The sequence below is a fragment of the Volvox carteri genome (assembly GCF_000143455.1).
Source record: "Volvox carteri f. nagariensis unplaced genomic scaffold VOLCAscaffold_56, whole genome shotgun sequence".
Taxonomy (NCBI): domain Eukaryota; kingdom Viridiplantae; phylum Chlorophyta; class Chlorophyceae; order Chlamydomonadales; family Volvocaceae; genus Volvox; species Volvox carteri.
The window spans coordinates 676,468-695,713 of NW_003307599.1; the positions used below are offsets into that span (position 1 = coordinate 676,468).

Sequence of the window (19,246 nt, forward strand, 5' to 3'; positions counted from 1 at the left end):
CACCATCTCCGCCATGTTGGCCAGCATGTTGCAGGACTCGGCGTCGAAGACACGCGGCTTGTTGTCAATGATGCACAGCGACCCCAGCCGCAGCTTGTTGGTGGCCACTAGGGGGCAACCCGCGTAGAATCGGATGTGGGGGGACCCCAGCACGAGCGGGTTGTTGCGGAAGCGGATGTCCTCCAGGGCGTTCTCCACCACCAGCACCTCGGGATATTCAGGAAGGAGCGTCCTATTGAAGTGATGGGGTCGGGGAAGCGGGGTAAGAAGAGGGGAGGGGTAAAGGGAGGGGGAGGGGGAGGGGTAAAGGCGGGGGTAAGATGAAGCACTGGCGAATGAAGCAGATACCAAAGATAGACGGATAGGGGTAAGGGGGTAAGAAGGGTGGGGTGGGGAGGAAGAGGGAGAGGAGGGGGGAAAGGCTCTGGTTGGGAAACCATGGTTGTCTGCTTGAACACCAAACTGCCCATGGGAAGGAGCTGCTCCAAGCGGGAGGATATGCTGAAAAGGGTGGAGGGGGGAAAGGCTCTGGTTGGGTGGAAACCATGTGCGTGTGAGAAAGGGGGAAGTGAACTGCTGCCGACACCAAATGTCCGAAACTGCTGGAGCGCAACTCGATGAAGTCATCGACCCGTGGTTTGGGAGCCCAAGCCCATTTGGTCGGGGGGAAGGAAAGGGGAGGGAAGGGGAGATGTTTTTTTTTTAATGAGTGCGGGCGGAGCTAAAATGAATCATCATCGCCGAGGGTCCTCCGTCCCCAGCCGAGGGTACCCAGCCACGGCTCCGCAGCCGCCGACGCCGACGCCGCCATCACTGAGGCTCCAGATCGCTGTCATTTGCCATGCCGCTGCGTTTGCTGTTGCCGCCGCTGTTGCTGATGCTGGAGCGCGCATATTCGCTATTGGTGTAGCGCGAAGTCGGCGACCTGCTTGCTGTTACTGCTGCTACAGCTCTGTTGGACACGCATATATGTATGTATGATGTGTGAAACAGGGGGGTGTATCTTCGCCCGTGACAGCTACCCTGCCTTCCCCGGTATTTCGGGGCACCCTCATCCAGTCACCCTGGTCAACTTCTCAGTGGATCTGCACCCACCACCAGCATCCAACGGAATCTGCCGGGTCGACAGCGGCCCAACCCCGTTCCTGGTCGGCTCGCGGGTTAACTTTATCCCAGGTCACCACCGTCCATCAACTAGGGGGCGCAATGCCTTCCACCATCGGAAGGACTTCTGACCCTAATGGGTATCGATCCCGGGATCTCCCGGGGACATGGTCGTATGTACGTATGTATGTATGTCTCTCCAGGTGGGGCTGCGACTCCCGCGGGGAAGCTGGGGCAGCTTTGGGTTTTGCACACAGTACCGGTACGGGCGTGTGGAGGGAAATAGGTGCCTGATCAAGCACCGGGCAAGTGAGGACGAGCCATGCAATGACAGGGGGTTATGTGCGGCGCGTGACACGAGCCATCGCCATCACAGCCGTGTCACCCGGGAGACATACATACATACATACATACATACATACATACATACATACATACACAGTCGATAAGGTTCGGCACATTTACACAAACACACACAGCCACCATCTTTTCCTATTCCTTCCCGCTGCTCGCATCATTAAAACACAGATACAGACAGACAGGTAGATAGCTTCACCACCCGCTAAACCCGCAAAAGCAACCATACTAGTACCACCACACGCCTTCACGAGCCAGTAAAACCCACCATGCGCAGAATGACGACTTCCTGTCGGTTTGTCGTACAGGTAGCCCCTGCACCGACTTGAACCACTGCCGGTCCTTGTCCACCAGAGAGACCAGGGCTATGGGGGTCTGGGTGTGGGAGTGTCGGGTGGGGATGTGTGTGTGTATGTGTGTGTGCGTGTGCGTATCTAAGGGGGGGAAATGCGTGTGTGTTTGTGTGGTTGCGCGGGCGCGTGTGTGCATGTCTTTGGGTTTGTGTATGCGCGAACGCGTGGGGACCGCGATCATATAAGCGTCTGTGTGTGCGGGAACGCGGGCGTGACGGAGAAGCGGGAAATCATCATGCATTCCAAATGCTGGGAAAACCCACATCCACATGAGGCCAGGGACGGAAATTTGGCACGGGAGTCATAGGTACAAAAGTTAATTACTGCCGACGTCCAAAGCATGAAGTTGGTGGTTCATGGTTTGGACCACCAACCGTCAACTTATAACCCAACGCAGGAGGCGAAACGGTGGTTTGCTGAAAGGAGTCACCCGCCCGCCTCTACCCGCCCCTCCGGCTTATGCAAGCTATCATGCAGCTGTCAACCCATCATCGCAATGCAGCTATCATCGCCTGTGAAGGCGGTGCAAATGAGGAGAGCTCGCCGCATGCATAGCATCCCTCACAATCGCACAACTCCGTGTTGTCCCGCGATCCCTGTTTCTGGGTCAACCCAAGCTGATTGCGCAGGCTGCGAGAGGGAGGATAGTGCGTGCGGTATGAGATGTGCAGTGTACGTGCGCGGCGAGATGGCGGATGGGGCGGTAACGGTGGCTGGTGGGCTGGTGGCTGAGAAACAGCCGGTAGGAAAAGACGGTGTTAAAGGGCCGGGTTTTTTAACGTATGTGTGTTGGTGGGAGAGGGGGAATTTTAATATTACATCACAGTAATATGTACTGTGATGTACTTAATAGGTTAGGTATCTATCCGTAAATACGGTAGTATTGTTCCTTAGGCTTAAGAATGCCGTTGGAAAAATATGGAATTTTGCAGTCTTTGCGTCAGGTTTAGGTTAGTCGAGGCCGGAGTAAGGAAAATGTGGATGTACGCGTTCCGTCGGAAGTTATACATAAGCGCGCGCGCGCGTGCGCTAACACATGTGGCACGCCTGCCTGTGTAGGATAGTTTGACTCGAAATTTGGATGCATAGAGGTTTGCATGGAGTTATTGCGTACCTTGAATACAAGACAGCACAGTCGGGTGATGTCGTCAAATCGTTTCTCGGGCTCCTGCAGGGAGGAGAAATAACGTTGTGCGCAGTTTTTGGTGCCGTTTGCACAACCAACCCCCCCGCACAGGCGCAGCTGCGAGACTCGCAGCCTTACTTTTCAATTTGCGTAGGTAACAGAGAGCAAAGAGCGCTTGCGTACACTTACAGTATCCAAGATGCCGAGCCTGCAGAGGAAGCCCATCCGCTCCTCCTCATCGAGCGGCGGTTCGGCCCCTTTATGCTCAGGCTCGCCCTGCCCATTTGATTCATTTGATGCAGAGATTTGCGCTATAGGCACTGACGGACGTACTGGGGATGGGGCTGCCGAGGGCGTCGAGTTCTTAGCCTTGGCGCTTGGGGGCGCCGCGCCCCCCGCCGAAGGTGAGGTTGGGGCCTGTGGCAAGCGTGGAGGCACACGTGCGCATGATGCGCATCCAATTTATGAACGTTTGTGCTGGAGGCGTCGCCGCACCAGGCAGAGGCCACACCAATTCGTCAGCTGGTTGCTCCCTCTTACGCTAACCTCGCGCTTAGCCCTGGCTTTACTCGAACCGGAACCCATTTCTTGCACCGCTTAGCTGTAATCTATTTGTTCGCAACTCTAGTTACTATGTAGCCCTGCTCGGGCAAGTTACTATCCTCCATCACCCGTTATCACAAAGGTTCGCAGCTATGTGATAGCGGTATTGTGCCGTTGTCTTTGACGCCAACAACCGGCGGCGAAAGTGACGCGCACGAACTGCATTCCGCACAATGTACGACTCAACGTTGTGCTCGAAGAACTTGTCTGAGTTTCTCATCAGTGGATAACATGATGAGATAACTTGTGATTTGCCTGTGCATCCTTTCCATTTGAGCTATCGAGATAGGCTGCAGGGCTTGACAGTAGTAACAAATAAACAGGAGAAGAGCTCCTACCCGTTAACCTGATACACTTGAGTTACCGTTTATCCTTTTGCACATCAAAAGTTTATTAGTCTAAACCAAAACAGCTGAGCCACCTCTCCATGGACGTACCATGGCGCGTCCAAACCGCCACGAAAGTGCGGTAGCCTCTAACTTTCAAGTAAGGTCACATGACGTTCGCTGACATATCATGTATAAGAATTAAAGCATCAGGCAACCCTGGTTGGCATGTGGGCATGGCGCTTCCCGACGTCCGCATTGCACCCAGTCCGCACTTGGACCTTTCCTAGGTCCATGACCATCACGTTCCAAACCTTATACGTTTTTGTCTCCCGATCATGTCCTAACTCCCCGACAGCCCGCGGCTCCGCCAACCCCCTTCCCTCTCCTACTCGTCCTGCTCAAAAGTCACGCATGGAGACATTTAGGGCCCCACTCCTTGCCTTTAACACCTTTCCTTTTACTTCCTGATACCCCATGTCCTCAGAAGCGCGATGCTGCCCCCTCTGCACCTGCACTCCGGCACCTCACAGAAGCCCACACAGCCTCCCACGCAGCCCTGGCCAGCCTCCACCTCAGGAAGCGGCAAACCAGCTGCGGGTTCGGCGCCTGGCTTCGGTCCCCTAGGCGCTTCACGTGCTGCCGGTGGTTCCGGAGCTGCAGGTAACGCCTCACACCCTCCACCGAAAGCCGGTGGTTCCGGAACCGGCGGCACCACCGCTCCCACTTCTCGCTTCACAGACGCTGGCACTGGCGGTGGCGTCGGCGTCAGCAACAATATCACCGCCGCCAACGGCGGCCGCGCCCTCCCTGGATCATCCCAGGCCGCGTCACAGCCTCGCCGCGGCGGTAGCGCAGGCAGCAACCATGGTAGCGGCACGCCGCCAGATTTGAAGCCTTCGGGCACGCAACAGCTAATGCCGTTCCCTCCGCCGTACCAGCAGCAACAGTCACAAAGCCTCCCACAAAACGCCTTGTCACCATCCTCACTATCGATACCACAACCACCACTCTCCGAACTGGAGCAATATCACCAGCTCCTGCTGCAACAACAACCCATCAACGGCTACCAGGACCCTGAAGAAGCCGATCAAGAAGGAGCAGAAGGGGAAGACGCAGCAGGACAGCTAGACGATGAAGCTGCACAACTCGCCTTGGAGCACCAGCAGGCGCAAGAACAGCTACAACAACTACAGCAACTTCAAAATCCGCTCCTGCACAGTAACAACCCCTATCTGCAGATCCTGGCCCAGGCTGGTGTCGGAATTGGCGGCGGCGGTCCTGGCAACCTGGCAGCTGCCGCACAAGCCGCTCACAAGGTTCAGCAGGCCGCGCTGCGTAAGCGCGTTCAGAGGGACATAAAACGCATGCTGGCACGAAACCGGGCCTACCAGCAGCAAGTCAAGGGGCCACCGGCCATATCGGCGGAAGCCCTTGCGCAGCTGGCGCAGCCCAAGCAGCGACCGGGCTCACGGCCAGATCCGCAGGTTCGGATGGGTTGGGCCACGGTCCCTTTAGGAATGAGGGGAGCCCCGGGGGCGTCCGGGGCTCTCCTCTCCTTGCCAGGCTTTCTCCGGGCCGTGATGATCTATAGCCTGAGGCCGAATGTGCAAGTGTTGGGGAAGGGGTAGGTTTAGGTTTAGGCATAACGGCGGTTTCGGTCCGGCTTGTGTCTGACCGTGTCTGACAGGAGGCGGAAAGGTTGGCCCGCAGCACGCCGTGTGCCGTTAGGCGGAGTTTCCGTTGTGTTGGTTGCAACCGTTACCATTGCTGCTGCTGTTCGGTTGCCATTCTTTTTTTCCGTACTGCTCTCCCACTCACTCCGTATCGGGATCTGTCGAAACACCGCGATAGAAATCACAGGTATCGTTGTATTTTTTTAAGCCAGGCCACTTCGTATGGCATGGTTGGTTGATGGTTGGTCGTTGGTGGTTGATTCTTCCGCAGGTGGTTGCGAATCTGCCGGATCCGGTGGAGTGGGCTCGCTGGAAAACGGACCAGCTGGTGATCAGTCGGATGGCGGAGGAGCGGAGGCAGGCGGAATGGGCGGAGGAGAAGAAGAAGAGCGAGGAACAATTGGCGGCATTTCGGCAGCAGAAGATGGAGGTACGAAGCTCACGAGTGTGTGCTTGTGCTGCTAAGGTGTGCGATGAGTCCCTTGTGGGTGCCATTGATGATAAGAACTGAACCACAACACGCATACACAAGACATGCACGTCTAGGGGCTTTACGTCACTCGCTCATGTTCGAGTTTGGCCGCTAAAAGTGCGATGTGTACCCAGCGAACACCCCTCCCACACACCCCTCACACCCCTCTCCCGTCCGCGGGAGAGAGCTTAGGCGACCTTGGGGCCTGGCAACAGCCCCTGGCCAGTGTCAAGCCCGGTCAGATACTTGTAACCTTCACACACAAGCACACACACAAACATACACACATACACGCTCACGTACCCACACGCAGGCGAAGCACGCCCAGGCGGAGGCGAAGGCACGTCAGACTGCTGCAGAAGCTGCCTACCGCGCCAACATGTCGGCCTACCTGAATCACAAGGGCGCACTGGACTTGGAGGACTTTGTGAAGCGCAAGGAGGAGCAGCGGGAGCGGCTGTCGCTGATGCGCAGTAGACAAGTCAAGACGCTGTCCGGGCACCACTACTGACTGTGACACGAATGAAGATTGGCTTGGAAGGAGGCGGAAGGGAGGGAGGGAATGAAGCAGGCTGGAGGGACGGAGGGAGGTGGAAGGTTGGAAAGGAGGAAAGCAGGAGGTGCAACCGGTAGAGTTTGTGGGTGTCACGGTGGCGGTGGCAGCGGCTGTGGCTGTTGTGGGGTCTTAGCGGTGGCGGCGGGTAAGGATGGTTTCTGTCCTCCTTGTCTGTTCTTCTTCTTCTTCTTCTCCTCGTCCTTTTTCATCTTGTCCTCGTTCCCTGATGCGATGTGAAGCGACGGTGGGTGATGATTGATCCTGCCTTCTTCGGTTTTTGTAAGTCCACTCCCCGTGATACCACCTTTTGGTATTGAGCATGAGAGATTTCTGTGGGGCTCCCCCCATCAGTACGTTGGGCTCACCACAGGTAGAGGTACGACGGCAGCACCTTGAGATGTGTCAGCCACAGGCTCCAACAAGTCGTTAGATGATGCCACAAGCAGGTTAATGGAACTGTTGCCCAACACGGTGTTATCAGAATAAGTTAAGGCTGGGGGTCATTCCCTTTCCACACATCCATTATTGGTGGTGAGGAGCCCAGCATCCCTGCGCAGCTGCCCAAGGCGTCGTCCTAAGGAAAACTTCACACGACATCTATCGCTGTTTTCCCTAGAAATGCTCAAGGCCGCATGTGACTCTGTCACAAGACCCATGAGCACCTCGGTGATAGGTACAGTCCAGCGCGCAACATCACCTCATCCTCTTCACGCCGCAGTCTGTCCATTCACCAATAAGCACAGCGTCCGGCACTTTGCCGCAAGTTAGCCCGCTACCGTTCCCGTTACAATACATGCTAGACGTCAGGTTGAGCAATACCCTGGCCCCAGGCCCCAGTAACAAGAAACAGTCATTTGGGAGAACGCTGCGGAAGTGTAGTTGCCAATACGATAATATATATCACTGCACCGGAGGTTACTGTGTGGTGAAGTGCTGCTATGCGGCACCACCGTGCATGTTTTTTAACCTGCCCCATGGCTTGTCCCGCTTGTGTGCTGTATGTCTGCCATGCTTGTGCTATGCGAGTCAGCTGGCAGTGTGCGCGCCTGGGCCGAGTCCAATCAATTCTCGTACATCTCGTGTGTACGGGGCCAAGAGACGACGGCGCGCCCCTGTGCACGTGTCCTACCTAGGGCGTTGCGGTTGGCATTCCCTTTGATCAAAACAGGCCAGTCTTGGCAAAGGTACTTAAGAAGGTGGCCGATGGGATTGGGGATATAGTGCGGCTATCCAGGAAACACGCCGACCAGTGGCGCCTTCTACTCACGTGTGCTGTGTTTTCCTGTCCAGTACAGTTGCTTTCCTTTCGCTCGTAAATCCTGTATTATCCTGTCCCCTCTGGCTCGGCATTGGTAATAATAAGGGAAGGATTTTGGATTACCCACCGTGCCGAATCCCATGGGCCATGGGAGCCAAAGGCCATCATGAACTGGTCTGGTTGGAAAGTTCAGGGCGTAAGATATACATGCAGCAGTAGCAGTAACATTGCTCTTCCGTTCCAGGTCAGGGCCCAGAGAAATACAAACAAACAACTGCACATTCTCACACTCATACGTGCGTTGGTACTTAATGCACAACACATGATCAACATCATTGTACCACCAACATCAGCTCAAGCCCACCTAACACCCGGATTACGACAAGACTTGAAGCCTACATCGATTCTTCTGTTCTGCAATGAAATTAAAATGCATTAAAAGTCCAAACAATCCGAGCACTTGCTATCCTCCAGAAAAATAAGCGAAAGAAACGACCCAAATAATACTTTCAATTCCCTCACCCCTGTCCTCAACATAGCCGCATCCGACTTATCCACTCAAATAGCAGCAAAAATCATCTTCATACGGCCGTTTTTAGCATTCTCCTCAGAACGGCAGGGCAAACTCCTTGAGAGGACAGGCCCCAGTCCCCTGCCACCTCCGTAATAGGCGCCACGACGAGGGCCACCTAGGCAGCCGCGGGCACCTGACCTAGGGACCGAAAAGTGTAATACACCATCTTCAAACGAGGGACCCGCTCGGGCCGGAGCTACGCAGCCAAACACAGTATTTCTTTAAAGCTCGGAATAGCACCGCTGCTCACATGTTCCGGTATTTCTACCCAACGACCTGCCAGCCTTCTACAGGCTCCCCATTCGCAATAACAGCTGTCCCCCTCTCTCCTGTCCCAGCCCTCCCTTTCGCACTTCCTCGCAACCCCTCTCTTGTGGCCCGATTGATGCCTCCATACAGGCCATAGAGACCTGCACGCCATGGTTGTTGTTCTCTGTCTCGTTCTAAAAACGAGACAGAGAGTGATTTGGAAGACTGGGTTTTTCTCGTTTTTTCGCCACCCTTGTCCTTTTCCATAATGCCTTGCATCCGGTCCTTTATCTTCATGCAATTGCTACTGTAGTTGCCGTGGCCACGGTAAATTTCGGTTGTCCTTGCATTTGTGGATGTTTGTTGTTGAGGTTACCATTACGGTTATTCTTAGCTGGCACAACGCCTTACCCTACCCTAGGAACCCCAACGCCCGCCATCTGCGCTCGCTCTTTGGAAAATACTGAAATACCGTAAATGACAGAGAAGATGGCCGAGCCAGCACGGAGTATCAAAATCCCCTGCCGGGCCTGCGGTGATACTGACACGTAGGAGGGCGTGTGGACAACTAAACATACGCGAGTGGACGAGCGTGGCAATGCCAAGGCAAGGCAGGCGCGGGTAGGCGGCTAAGGCATATGGCTGATCACTGGGCTGGGTGAAGGCATGCGGGGGGGCCGGTGCTCGGGCTTCAGAACTTCGGGTACCAGAACATGCCCTTGATGCCCTCGGGGTCCGCCTCGAAGCCCATTTGCCGGTAAAAGTCCACCACCTAGGAAGGCAGGAAAGGAGGAGAGTTGGGAAAAGCCCTGGCGACTCAGACGAAAGACCGAACCGTGGGAAGTTCCAGAAGAAGGAAGGGCGCGAACATTTAGCTCAACTATAGTTCAATTACACGAATTAATGTCTGTGGGTGAAATGAGCTCAGTGTGGAGCGTAGATTGTGTCATAAGAGGATGATCCGATGCGGCAGGGAGGGTGCTGAGACGCATGCAAGGACAGGCGGGAAAGGACCGAAAGGTGAATTACGTCATCACCGGGACGGACGAGAATATTGCATTTTGCGTGAAATCCGTTCAAATCCCGAAATGGGACTGGGAGGAATTGCCGAAGCACACACAATCATATGCCGGCAGCGGCTCTGCCGCGGTATCCCCTTAAACCCGGTGTGTGAGGATGGCCGCTAAGTGGCGTAGCTTTAGACTTTCCGTTCCGCCCCATTCCCCATACCTTCGAGTCCGCGAACAAGGTTATGTTGCTGATGTCCTTGCGCAGCAGAGACCGTACCATTTGCTCCACCAGCGCCTTGCCAAGTCCCTGACCCTGCGTGACAGAGCGTTCGCGCTTTTTTTACAAGGGTGCGCATCTCAACAAACCCCCAAAGTAGTTGGTTGACCTGTGCGCGACTGTGAATGTAGGAACGGAAGGCCTGGACCTGCGCCCATACCCATCCAATGGCGGGAGTCTGAGTGGTGTTCTTCAAGTGCCCGACAACCTTGCTCGCTCACAGCGCAAGCGGGATTATTTACGGCGCCTCATCTTCACGCGCTGCTCCAATGCCATAAGCTGATAGATTGTCTCTATACTGTTTATGTATATGGACTATAATATAGTCCACATAAACAATATTGGACAATGCCGTAAAGCATGTCCGCCACTCATCCTTCCAGACGCAGCCACCCATTTGCCTGAGCCTACGATACCCACGCAAACAACACTCTCAACAAGCATTCGCCCAGGCCCAGGCCATAGACTAAACCAGAAATCCATCTTCGACCCTGGCGCTCACCTGGAACTCCGGGTCCACCAGCACGTCCCAAATGGTGGCATTAAAAGCGTGATCACTGGTGGCACGAGCCAACCCGATGAGCTGCTCCGAAACCACAGCCTCGCCATCCGTGGTGGTTGTGCTTTCAGAGGATCCTGGCCGTGGCGGCAACGTGACTCGCAGCACCAAGCTGGACACCATGAAGCTGTTGCGCAGGGCAGCTTCCACCTTGGAGACAGGGCGAGCAGGCCAGCCGACCTGCGGATGATGGCGGGGGTGAAAGGGGAATTATATGCAAGCAGCAAATGATGGCAGGGTTGAGGCTTATGAGGCAATGATTTACGGAAATTAACCACCCGACTCACGCGAACACAGAGAAGGAAATTACTGAGAAGTAGGACCGCAATACATTGGCGTGGAGGTGCATGCAAAGGGATAAAGGGATAAAGGTGTGGAGATGCATGCAACGGGTCGAAGAGATGGAAGGTGGAATTGTACGAGGGAAGGGAGGCATGTGGCATACTAGTTTACAGTACCATGCGTCCAAGGGCACCGGCGAGGGCTGCGTCAGGACATCACCCGGCATGCCTGGGCCTGGAAAGCCAAGGGCACGGGTGAAGCGCTTCAAGGGCATGGGGGCATAGCCCTGCAATTGGAAAACGACCATGCCCGCTATCCCCAGTCGCGCCGCTTTTACCCCGTCCTCCCAGCAGGCACACCTTGACACACAGGCTCTCAAGGTCGGCAGCTGCCACCGGGCCCCCGTTGCGATACAGGATCTGCGCTTTGCTGCCGTCGGGTTGGGATGTTTCCACAAGCAACAGCTCATCCTGCAAAAGGGCGCCACGACCGGAGTAGACGTAGTAAATGCAGGGAGGGAATGTGGACTGTGGAGCCCTGGATGTAAGGATTGGCCGTGGATTTTGCCCCAGTGCGTTATGTTGGCAAGACGGCGTATGCAGCAAGTTAGGTTCGCTGGGGCGGGTGGTAAGCCACAACCACTTACCACGTCCGGACCTAAGTTGTCCTCAAGTGACGGCTTCTGTGACTGTTTCGTCGTGGTTCCACCCCGCCTGTGCATGCAAAGCAGAACAGTTCTGCTTGAACCGTAAGTTTGGCAGGCATCACGCGTCGTCCAACAAGTACCTCACCCGAAGAGGCCTCCAAGGAATCCGCGGCAGCGCACTCCGCCAGTATCATGTCGAATTTGAAAGCGACCCGTAACACGACCTCTTGCCAGCAACATGGGGCACAGTAATGGTGGCGACCCCAGGCAGTGGGATGTAACACACTTTTGGGGTATATTTCGAAGGAGTGGCGAAGACATGTTTGTTGACAAATTTAATAAGCACGGAATATCAAGGCGTCTTGTGGCCCGCTGCAGCTGATGACCTCGTGTTTCTGCCACACCGCTGCACGTCAATACATACTAGTAAGTAGTGCATAATATACGCCGTTCTAGTGCAGTTCAGCGGCTGCGTTTGCGTGACGCGCGTGCACCGGCCATTGTCGTGAAAAAACAAATTTAGTCGTAGACGCAATTACAGCTGATCAGGGTTCCATGGCTTCTATGGAATAGCCTATGTACTGACGTTATCAAAAACTTATATACTTCGGCTTAAGGACCTTGGCATGCTTAGCTGACTCTCGTGCTTTCTGCGTCTGCGCATACGCATTCCTCTCATGGTCGTGTCGTGCGGAATGATATAGCCAACAGTTGCTTCCGTGAAAGCATTCTCTGACTGTTTACAGTTCTTGTTCCCGGCGAACTTATTCAAGGACAGCCATGGAGCGCTTGCGGCTATGCTGCATCTTTTGCGGAGTTGTTATTTTGTTTGGCGCTGTGGCAGCTGCTGCTGACCTGGCAAAATTGCACAGTGGAAAAGTGGTGTTCGATTGGTGGGACTGGCTAGAGGGTTCGGAAATGGGTTTAGCATCGAATACGGAAGCTCAAGAGCGTGCCGGCGGAACGCCAGATGAAGAACCTTCCGGCACAAAAACACAGCTCCTCTCCAATCCTGCGCTCCAAGTCGAAATCAAAAAGGGTAAGGGCTGTGACCCGTGTGATATGCTCGTACTACCGCGTAACTCGCGGCACAATCAGACCGTGCTAGTTCACGTGATGCCACGAACCTGACTCTCACATCTATTAATGGCTCCGAACCCAGAGAAAGAAGAGTCTTCACTGGAGGCTGCACCGACGGATATCGCCCCCGAGACACCGCCCAGCTTCCCTCCTGAGCAGCCTGCATCAGCGGCTCCGTTACCAACCCCCCCACAAGGGCCGGAATGCCCGTCTTCCGAAAGGTCTGAAACTCCAACACCAAACACAGCCACAAGCACAGATGATGACCTTGGAACCGAGGAGGTTGCAGACACAGGCATCCAAGCCAGCATATCTCCGGGAAGACCGCATGATATGAGCACAGCCCCGCAGCTACCGCAGCCCCACCCACCCATTTCGGACACATCCAGCTGTCCGCCGTCCTCCGATCGACTAAACACCACCTTAGTTTTGGCAGCCTTTCTGGTTGGTACGGCGTTCGGTTGGGCCCTATCAACTTTGGTCTCCTTCAGCCGTGTCCGCACCGCCAAAGCTGCAGCACCACAGGCGAGCTCAGCGGCTTTTATTTCAGGCCCACTAGCAACCACATCCATCTCCACAGAAAACCAGGCTCCCGTTAATCCGCTCAGAACCGAACTCGGGCCACATGGGTTGTCTACAGCTCACGTGGATGATGCGTTGACCCAGATGACAACGGCTGGGAACGCACCGGATAAGCCTAGCTCCCTTCCGGCACAGTACTGCACTCAGCAACTTCGGCCGTCTCAGCCTCCTCGGCCAGCGGCCTCAGAGCGGTCGTTGTCGCGGTTGGGTAGTCATGGACCAAGCCTACCGCCCAAGAAGCGACATTCGCAGATCCGACACCGGCAAGCCTGCTCCACTTTGACGGGGGGTTCAACCGTAGCACCATCACAGTCGATGACATCGATCGCCGCTGCTTCCCCAGAGCGCAGTGTTAATTTCTGCGACAGGAGCGAGCGTCGCCGCAGTTGCGACTCTGTTTGCTGTAGCCCTGCGCTGTTACAACCGATTGGCCGACACAGTTTCCCGGCAGCTGCCGCTGCTGTTGCTGGTGCCGCTGCGGCCAACACTACTGCTGTCGCTGCCGCCGCTGATTGTAAGGGCGAGGATTGGTGCGCCCCTCGATCTGTCCTGCGTTCATCCGGGTGTAGCAGCAGCAGTAGCAGTTGTAATAGCTGCAGCGGCACTAGCAGCGACTGTGATAGCGTTCAGGTTGCAGTGCCTGCGTCGAAGGCGTGTGGGTTGGGAGTGGCTGAGGGTCAGAGCGCCAGCAGCATTCCTCGGCACAAGAGGGACAGTGACTGCAGCAGCGGCCCTGAAGCCCCGGCGGCAGCAGCAGGGGCTCCTGAGGCCATGGCATCGACCGCCACGACGACGACGAAGACATCTTCGACAGTGATTCTGGCACCGCCGGGGGCCCATAGTGATGCCGGCGCCGTGGATGGCGGCAGGTTCATGGGATCTGCGCCTCCCTGGTGTATGGGGACCGACGGTATGGTCACGGCCCGACCTGGAGCCGCGACGGCGGCAACGGTAGCGGCGTCAGCGAGTCAAGAATGCTCCTCTTCAGGCGTTGGCCATCAGCCGTTATCTGGGCCTTCCGGCTGCGGTGTTTTCGAAGCCGGCAGCGGCGGCATGTGCGGAGGATTTACGGATGGTAGTCGTGGGCCCGGACTACATCATCCTGAGTTATCCAGGTGCTACTTGTCACGCCCTTACTACGAGGTGAGGTTGGGTTGGGGGCTATGAGATGGGGAGGTGGGGAGCTAGTTGGTTAAGTAGTGTATTTTAAACAGGTCAGAAGAGGCGTGATGTGTGAATGTGCCGGGCCGTATGGTGATCTGTGAGTCGACCTCTTTCTCTCCCTCACCGTGTATAGCCGCCATTCCCTGGAGTGGTCCCAGTTTTGGATCACCCGGGATATGTTCCCCTCTCGCGATCTTCTCGTCTCGCGACATCCCGCGCTGCCTTTGTCTTCCCTGTGGCCATGCACACTCTCGCACGGCTCTCTTTACGGCGTCCGCACTGCTATCTCCATTCCCATCATGACCACCCGCAGCACTGCTGCAGGCTGCTCCCAGCCTCCTAGCCCTCATCGCATGGCACCGCTTACAAGGGTTAAAACACGCATGGCCTCCTCGATGGCAGCCGCTTACCTGCCGGCCAAATGGCCTCTAGCAAATCAGACATACCAGCCACAGCCCTGGCTTCCTTTGTAGCCTTTCTCGCCTTGGAACCTCTTCTTTATTGCTTTTACAAGCAGCGGATGTGCAACACACACATCAGCCACATCAGCCGCATCAGCCATATGCCGTCCAGTCCTTTCAACAACCACCCAGGAGCCCCTGACGTCAGCGTGCCTTCACAAGATGCAAGCTGTGTGCGAGCACCAATCTGTAAATGGCAAACTCGGAATCCTAAACTGCAAAAAATTGCAGTGGGCAATGTTGACATGCTATTTACCAAACCGCTGCAGGGCGCCATGATGTCAGGTGGCAGCTACCCCGCGACGACTCACAGCGTCGCCGATCGGCAGATGTCCATGCAGGTCCAGGCTTCCCACCACCAGAACCACCACCACCACCTACAGCACTTGCAGCAGCAAATGATGATGCATCAAGCTTTCCTCGCCTACGGACCTACGGGCGGGGAGCTCATGGCCGCGCAGATGGCGGCTCACACGGCAACCATGTGCGCTGTGCTGCAGCAGTTAAGCGCCTTCAGCGCGTGAGTGACGTTGCGACTTGGAACCTTGCGCGGGGTCAGGAAACGCGGGGTTAGGAATGGGGGAAAAGGGGAGGTAGGACTGGTGACGCGGGCAGTGAAGCGGCTGTGGTGGCGGCGGGTCGTGGTGGGGGTCGTTTCAGCGCGGATCCTAACGGTCTGGATGACGGCATCGGCAGCGGGTTCCGGCGACGGTGGCCGCAAGTTGCGGACTTCATGATGTTGGCCGTCTAGATGCCCTCTCGGGCTCATGCTAGGATGGGGGGCGTCCAGGATGGGGGGGATTGTGGTATTTTTCCCAGAAAAGGATGGAGAGAGGAGGGACAGGAGCCGGCCCACAGTTCGGGCGTCGGCCAAACGATCAAGGGGATCAAAGATAAAGACGGCAAAGAGAGGCGAACTGATGGGGCGCCCGCGTTTGGTCATGTCATGGTTCCAGTTTTTCTTGGCTTTATGCCTTAACTTGCCTTCTTGCCCTCGCGTAACCGCCTGTACAGCCGGCCCTCTGACTTCTGCGGCGAGACACGGCTTGCTCTAGCTCAGCCCCGACCCCTGGGTCACTCCGTCATCGCGTTTGGCCCTTGCTTCTCAAGGCGCATGGATCCATGACTGCCCTGGAGCCCTCCTATTCCCACTTACATCTCTTACCCCTATCTCAACCGGCCGTAGGCCCAGCTGCAGCAGGTTTGTTTTCCTTTTTGACACTTACACGTGCTACTACTGCTTCCCATCACTCTCAGGCCCATCGTGGAAATGGTGGCGACTGTGAAGGAGCACACCTGCACCATGCAGCAGCACCAGCATACCATGGTGGAGCACATGAGCCGGCTGGAGGACAACACCGACACCGTGGGCAAGCTAGGGGCCAATGTGCAGGAGGGCACGGGGCTGATACGTCATTTCGTACAGGGACAGCATATGGACGAGCAGAGGGGACAGATGGCGGCGGCCATGCAGGTGGAGATTGGGGCTGGTGGGGATGAGGGAAGGGGAGGGGAGGGGAATCACGCGCGAGGAGGAAAAGGATCAGCAAGGAGGGAGGGGAGGGGGGGTTCATGTTGGGAGGAAGCACCACTCCAGGAGGGGGGAAGACGGGTGAGTTGTGTTGAAATAGATCCGTATGTAAGGCACGAAATGCATTGCCGGCATTCTGGTGGGTTGGAAGGGTACTGAAGCCGAAGGAAGATGCTGTCACTTTGACAAGACGTGTGACTCCCGAAAGCGAGCGACCCGGAGAAAAAAGAGATAAGCACCGATTGTCTTTCCTATGTCCAAATGAGATCGGTTGACGAAAGGACGGCATAAATGTGATGGGGGTGAGCCGGGGAGCCTAAATGGGATACGTAGCTTCCGCGCCCGTGTACTCTTCACGGCGGCCTTATCCGGCCCTGTCCAGTTTCCGCCGCAGGCCTCACCTCGGCCTTACCTGAGCTTCCCTCCAATCCCTAACCCCTCCTCGTCGCCCTGCAGCGTGGCATGGTCTTCATGTGGGTGACACTGGCCTTCTGCTCCCTCCGGCTTGGCCGCTGGGCGGCGGTGGCAAGGTGGGGTGCGGTGGGGGCCGGTGGCGGGAGGGTGGCGGGAGGGTGGCTGGAGAGATCAATGTTGCGCGTGAGGTGTGTGTCTATTAATATGATTCGAGCTTGCGGCCAGGAATGAGCGAGAATGGAACACGAGTAACATTACCGAAGCTTCGTGTGTGTGTGCGTGTGTGTGTGTGTAGCTGGCCTCGGCGAGAGCACGACAGCAGGGTCGTGCGCACCCGGGCCTTGTGCGTTCTGACTGCTGAGGTCCACGTGAGATTCCCTCCAGCCCAACCCCCAAACCCCCGGCCTCAATCCCAACAGTCACTCAACCCGGTTCCCCCCCTTCTCCTCCCCCCCAACACACAGGGTCTGCTCCCCGGACCACCTCGCGCGTCTACACGACTTCCCGCCCACCTCCTCCTTTGACGGCGCCCGGCGGCCCTTTAGCGTTTGGCGAGTGGCGAGCTGGGGTCTGGGAATCCCTGGCAGCGGCGGCAGTGGCGGCGCTGGCCTCAGTTGGGGTCTGGCATGGGCCTGGGACCAGCTGCGGGGTATGCTGCTGTTCCGGCTGTGGCCGAACTGGCTGCGTACGGCGTTTTGCTACGGCAACGAACTGGGTGCGTGGGTGGGGGCCTGGGCTTGGGGGCGGATGGGGTGATGGGAGAAGGGGGAGTAGGGTTGGATCTCACCTAAAGTTTAGATTCTAAAGTTAGAAATCTAATTGAGAACTCTATCTAATAATTAGACGGTTGATTTGGGCCCATTAGATGGCGGTTGGACCGGTATCTAATGTACGACATTAGGAAACGTTACAAAAGTTTAGTTACCGTTCCCCGGAGCTCGTTTCGTCATTTGTCCAGAAGCAATAGCTTGTAGCGATGACGGACACGGGTGCAGGCCCGAGCGAGCCCAAGGGCAAGAAAAAAAGGACAGCTATAACTACAATGGCAAGAAGCTCAAGCCGCAGGCGCACTATGAGAAGCTTAAGGAAACAAAGCGTAGGAGGCAGGTGACCTGGTGGCAGTACTTCAATGTGGTGCTTGTGAACAGCGTGAACAACTTGTGAGCGAAGCCGAGTGGTGATGATGATGATGATGATGGTGATGGGAGGGGAGTCAATGATGGAGAGATGCCGAAGTCCTCCTGACGTACAGAGACGGCTTTGACGTGCATGAGTTATGTGTGGCGTGTTGTCGCGTGATGCATGTATTAGTTTTTACCTTGCGGGCTCCCTCACTTTCCCCAACTCTTTTCCCCCCACCTCCCCGGCCTCCACCTTCACTCGTTCGTGGTTCGTCTTCCTCTCCCCCGCCTCCGCCCCTCCACGGCCCCCCTGTAAATCGGGGTGGGGACCCTTTCCTACCAATATACGCACACAGGCCTCCAGGCCGTCGGGTTCCTCGTCCTCTTCTACGTCGTCCGTCCGATGCTGCTCGCCACCCGTTCCGTGGACCTGCGGCAGTCCTGGATGGTGGACCTGCCGCTGATGCTGGGAGTCGCCTGGGCGGGTGTAGGCGCTTACGTGGTGTCCTGCCTGGGCGGCAGATGGACAGTGTGGCTGCTGGGCTGGTGGCTGTGGTGCGGCGCCGGCGGCTGGCTCCACGCACGGCCGCTCCACAAGACCTGGGCGGCGGCGGTTGCAGCGCTGGCGCTGACTTTGGCGCCCGCGACGCTGGTGGCGGTGTTGCCGTTCCTGGAGTGGACGGACGAGGCGCATGTGGTGATGGAAGGGTGGTGGTGGCAGGGGTTGGCGGCGGTGGCGGGGTGGCTGGGAATGGGGCCGGAAGGGCGGATGGAGGAGATAATGATGATGGGTGATGGAGGGAGAATATGAGGGACTTTTCATGGCGCCTGGGCATTCGGGGGCAGCCGGCATCAGGAGGATTGCTGGGCTTCATGGCGAATGAGGCCTTGGGAAGATGAGATGAGGGAGGATGAGGACCCTCGTCGCCTTTCCCTTCCCTCCTTGTCGTTATCTCGTTATCTCTCTCCCTTCTTCTTCTCCCCCTTCTCTCCCCCTTCTCCCCCCCTTCTCTCTCCCCCGCTCCCCCTCTCCCACCCTCCTCCCATACTCTCGCCTCTGTATTCGTTTGAGCAGCTGCCGACGGGCAAGTGAAGGGGTCCCCACGTGTGCCCGGCGCCCTGAGCGACACTGCTTCCAGACTTTCTGTGGGCTCTTGAAACAGTGGCTGCACAGCAACAGTGACGGCAACATTAGTGGCAACATTAAGCAAGGCACGCATGTGGCACGTATGTACGCAGCTGCTTGGGGGTTGGGAGCTCATACGTGCAATACGTTCGATGCAAGGGCCGCGATTCAGTGTGACATCGTCCCGTGCATGTATACATGTATTCATACACGCATGCATGCGTGCATCGCGTGCCTTAGATCGCAACAAGCAAGATGCAGGCAGCAGCAGCAGCAGCAGCAGCGGCAGTAGCAACAACGATAGGACAGGATTAGACATGGACACTTCCTACATTCCCA

At 56.4% G+C, this 19,246-nt stretch overlaps 5 protein-coding genes across 5 annotated transcripts; 2 read left to right on the top strand and 3 right to left on the bottom strand.

Annotated features, from left to right (window-relative positions):
• Nucleotides 1-3,186, bottom strand: VOLCADRAFT_35327 (uncharacterized protein; the record flags this gene model as incomplete). Its single annotated transcript, XM_002955985.1, has 4 exons — nucleotides 1-232; nucleotides 1,730-1,836; nucleotides 2,929-2,982; nucleotides 3,130-3,186. Coding segments are annotated over 4 exons (450 nt in total), but the record flags the coding sequence as incomplete, so codon positions are not given.
• Nucleotides 3,187-3,786: 600 nt separating this feature from the next.
• VOLCADRAFT_107030 (uncharacterized protein) lies at nucleotides 3,787-6,870 on the top strand. Its single transcript, XM_002955929.1, has 5 exons — nucleotides 3,787-4,029; nucleotides 4,357-4,532; nucleotides 4,611-5,356; nucleotides 5,817-5,975; nucleotides 6,331-6,870. Exons 2-5 carry the CDS (start codon nucleotides 4,364-4,366, stop codon nucleotides 6,526-6,528), a joined length of 1,272 nt encoding a protein of 423 aa, XP_002955975.1. The 5' UTR covers nucleotides 3,787-4,029; nucleotides 4,357-4,363; the 3' UTR covers nucleotides 6,529-6,870.
• A 2,079-nt stretch (nucleotides 6,871-8,949) lies between these two features.
• VOLCADRAFT_107031 (uncharacterized protein) lies at nucleotides 8,950-11,749 on the bottom strand (the record flags this gene model as incomplete). Its single annotated transcript, XM_002955986.1, has 6 exons — nucleotides 8,950-9,426; nucleotides 9,885-9,977; nucleotides 10,444-10,680; nucleotides 11,142-11,252; nucleotides 11,429-11,495; nucleotides 11,574-11,749. The coding sequence occupies 6 exons, from the start codon at nucleotides 11,747-11,749 to the stop codon at nucleotides 9,346-9,348; spliced, it is 765 nt and encodes a 254-aa protein (XP_002956032.1). The 3' UTR covers nucleotides 8,950-9,345.
• An 825-nt stretch (nucleotides 11,750-12,574) lies between these two features.
• Nucleotides 12,575-17,416, top strand: VOLCADRAFT_96955 (uncharacterized protein; the record flags this gene model as incomplete). Its single annotated transcript, XM_002955930.1, has 7 exons — nucleotides 12,575-13,493; nucleotides 13,848-14,233; nucleotides 14,985-15,056; nucleotides 15,099-15,235; nucleotides 15,973-16,189; nucleotides 16,703-16,776; nucleotides 17,125-17,416. The coding sequence occupies 7 exons, from the start codon at nucleotides 12,575-12,577 to the stop codon at nucleotides 17,414-17,416; spliced, it is 2,097 nt and encodes a 698-aa protein (XP_002955976.1).
• Nucleotides 17,417-17,581: 165 nt separating this feature from the next.
• VOLCADRAFT_96956 (uncharacterized protein) lies at nucleotides 17,582-19,043 on the bottom strand (the record flags this gene model as incomplete). Its single annotated transcript, XM_002955987.1, has 4 exons — nucleotides 17,582-17,797; nucleotides 18,020-18,222; nucleotides 18,281-18,451; nucleotides 18,818-19,043. The coding sequence occupies 4 exons, from the start codon at nucleotides 19,041-19,043 to the stop codon at nucleotides 17,582-17,584; spliced, it is 816 nt and encodes a 271-aa protein (XP_002956033.1).
• Between the last annotated feature and the right edge of the window lie 203 nt (nucleotides 19,044-19,246).

Excerpts from the sequence above, each read along its gene's own strand:
- VOLCADRAFT_107030 (XM_002955929.1), top strand. The coding sequence starts at position 4,364 with ATGCTGCCCCCTCTGCACCTGCACTCCGGCACCTCACAGAAGCCCACA. Across the intron at positions 5,357-5,816 it reads GCTCACGGCCAGATCCGCAG|GTGGTTGCGAATCTGCCGGA; the intron begins GTTCGGATGGGT and ends ATTCTTCCGCAG. Across the intron at positions 5,976-6,330 it reads TTCGGCAGCAGAAGATGGAG|GCGAAGCACGCCCAGGCGGA; the intron begins GTACGAAGCTCA and ends ACCCACACGCAG.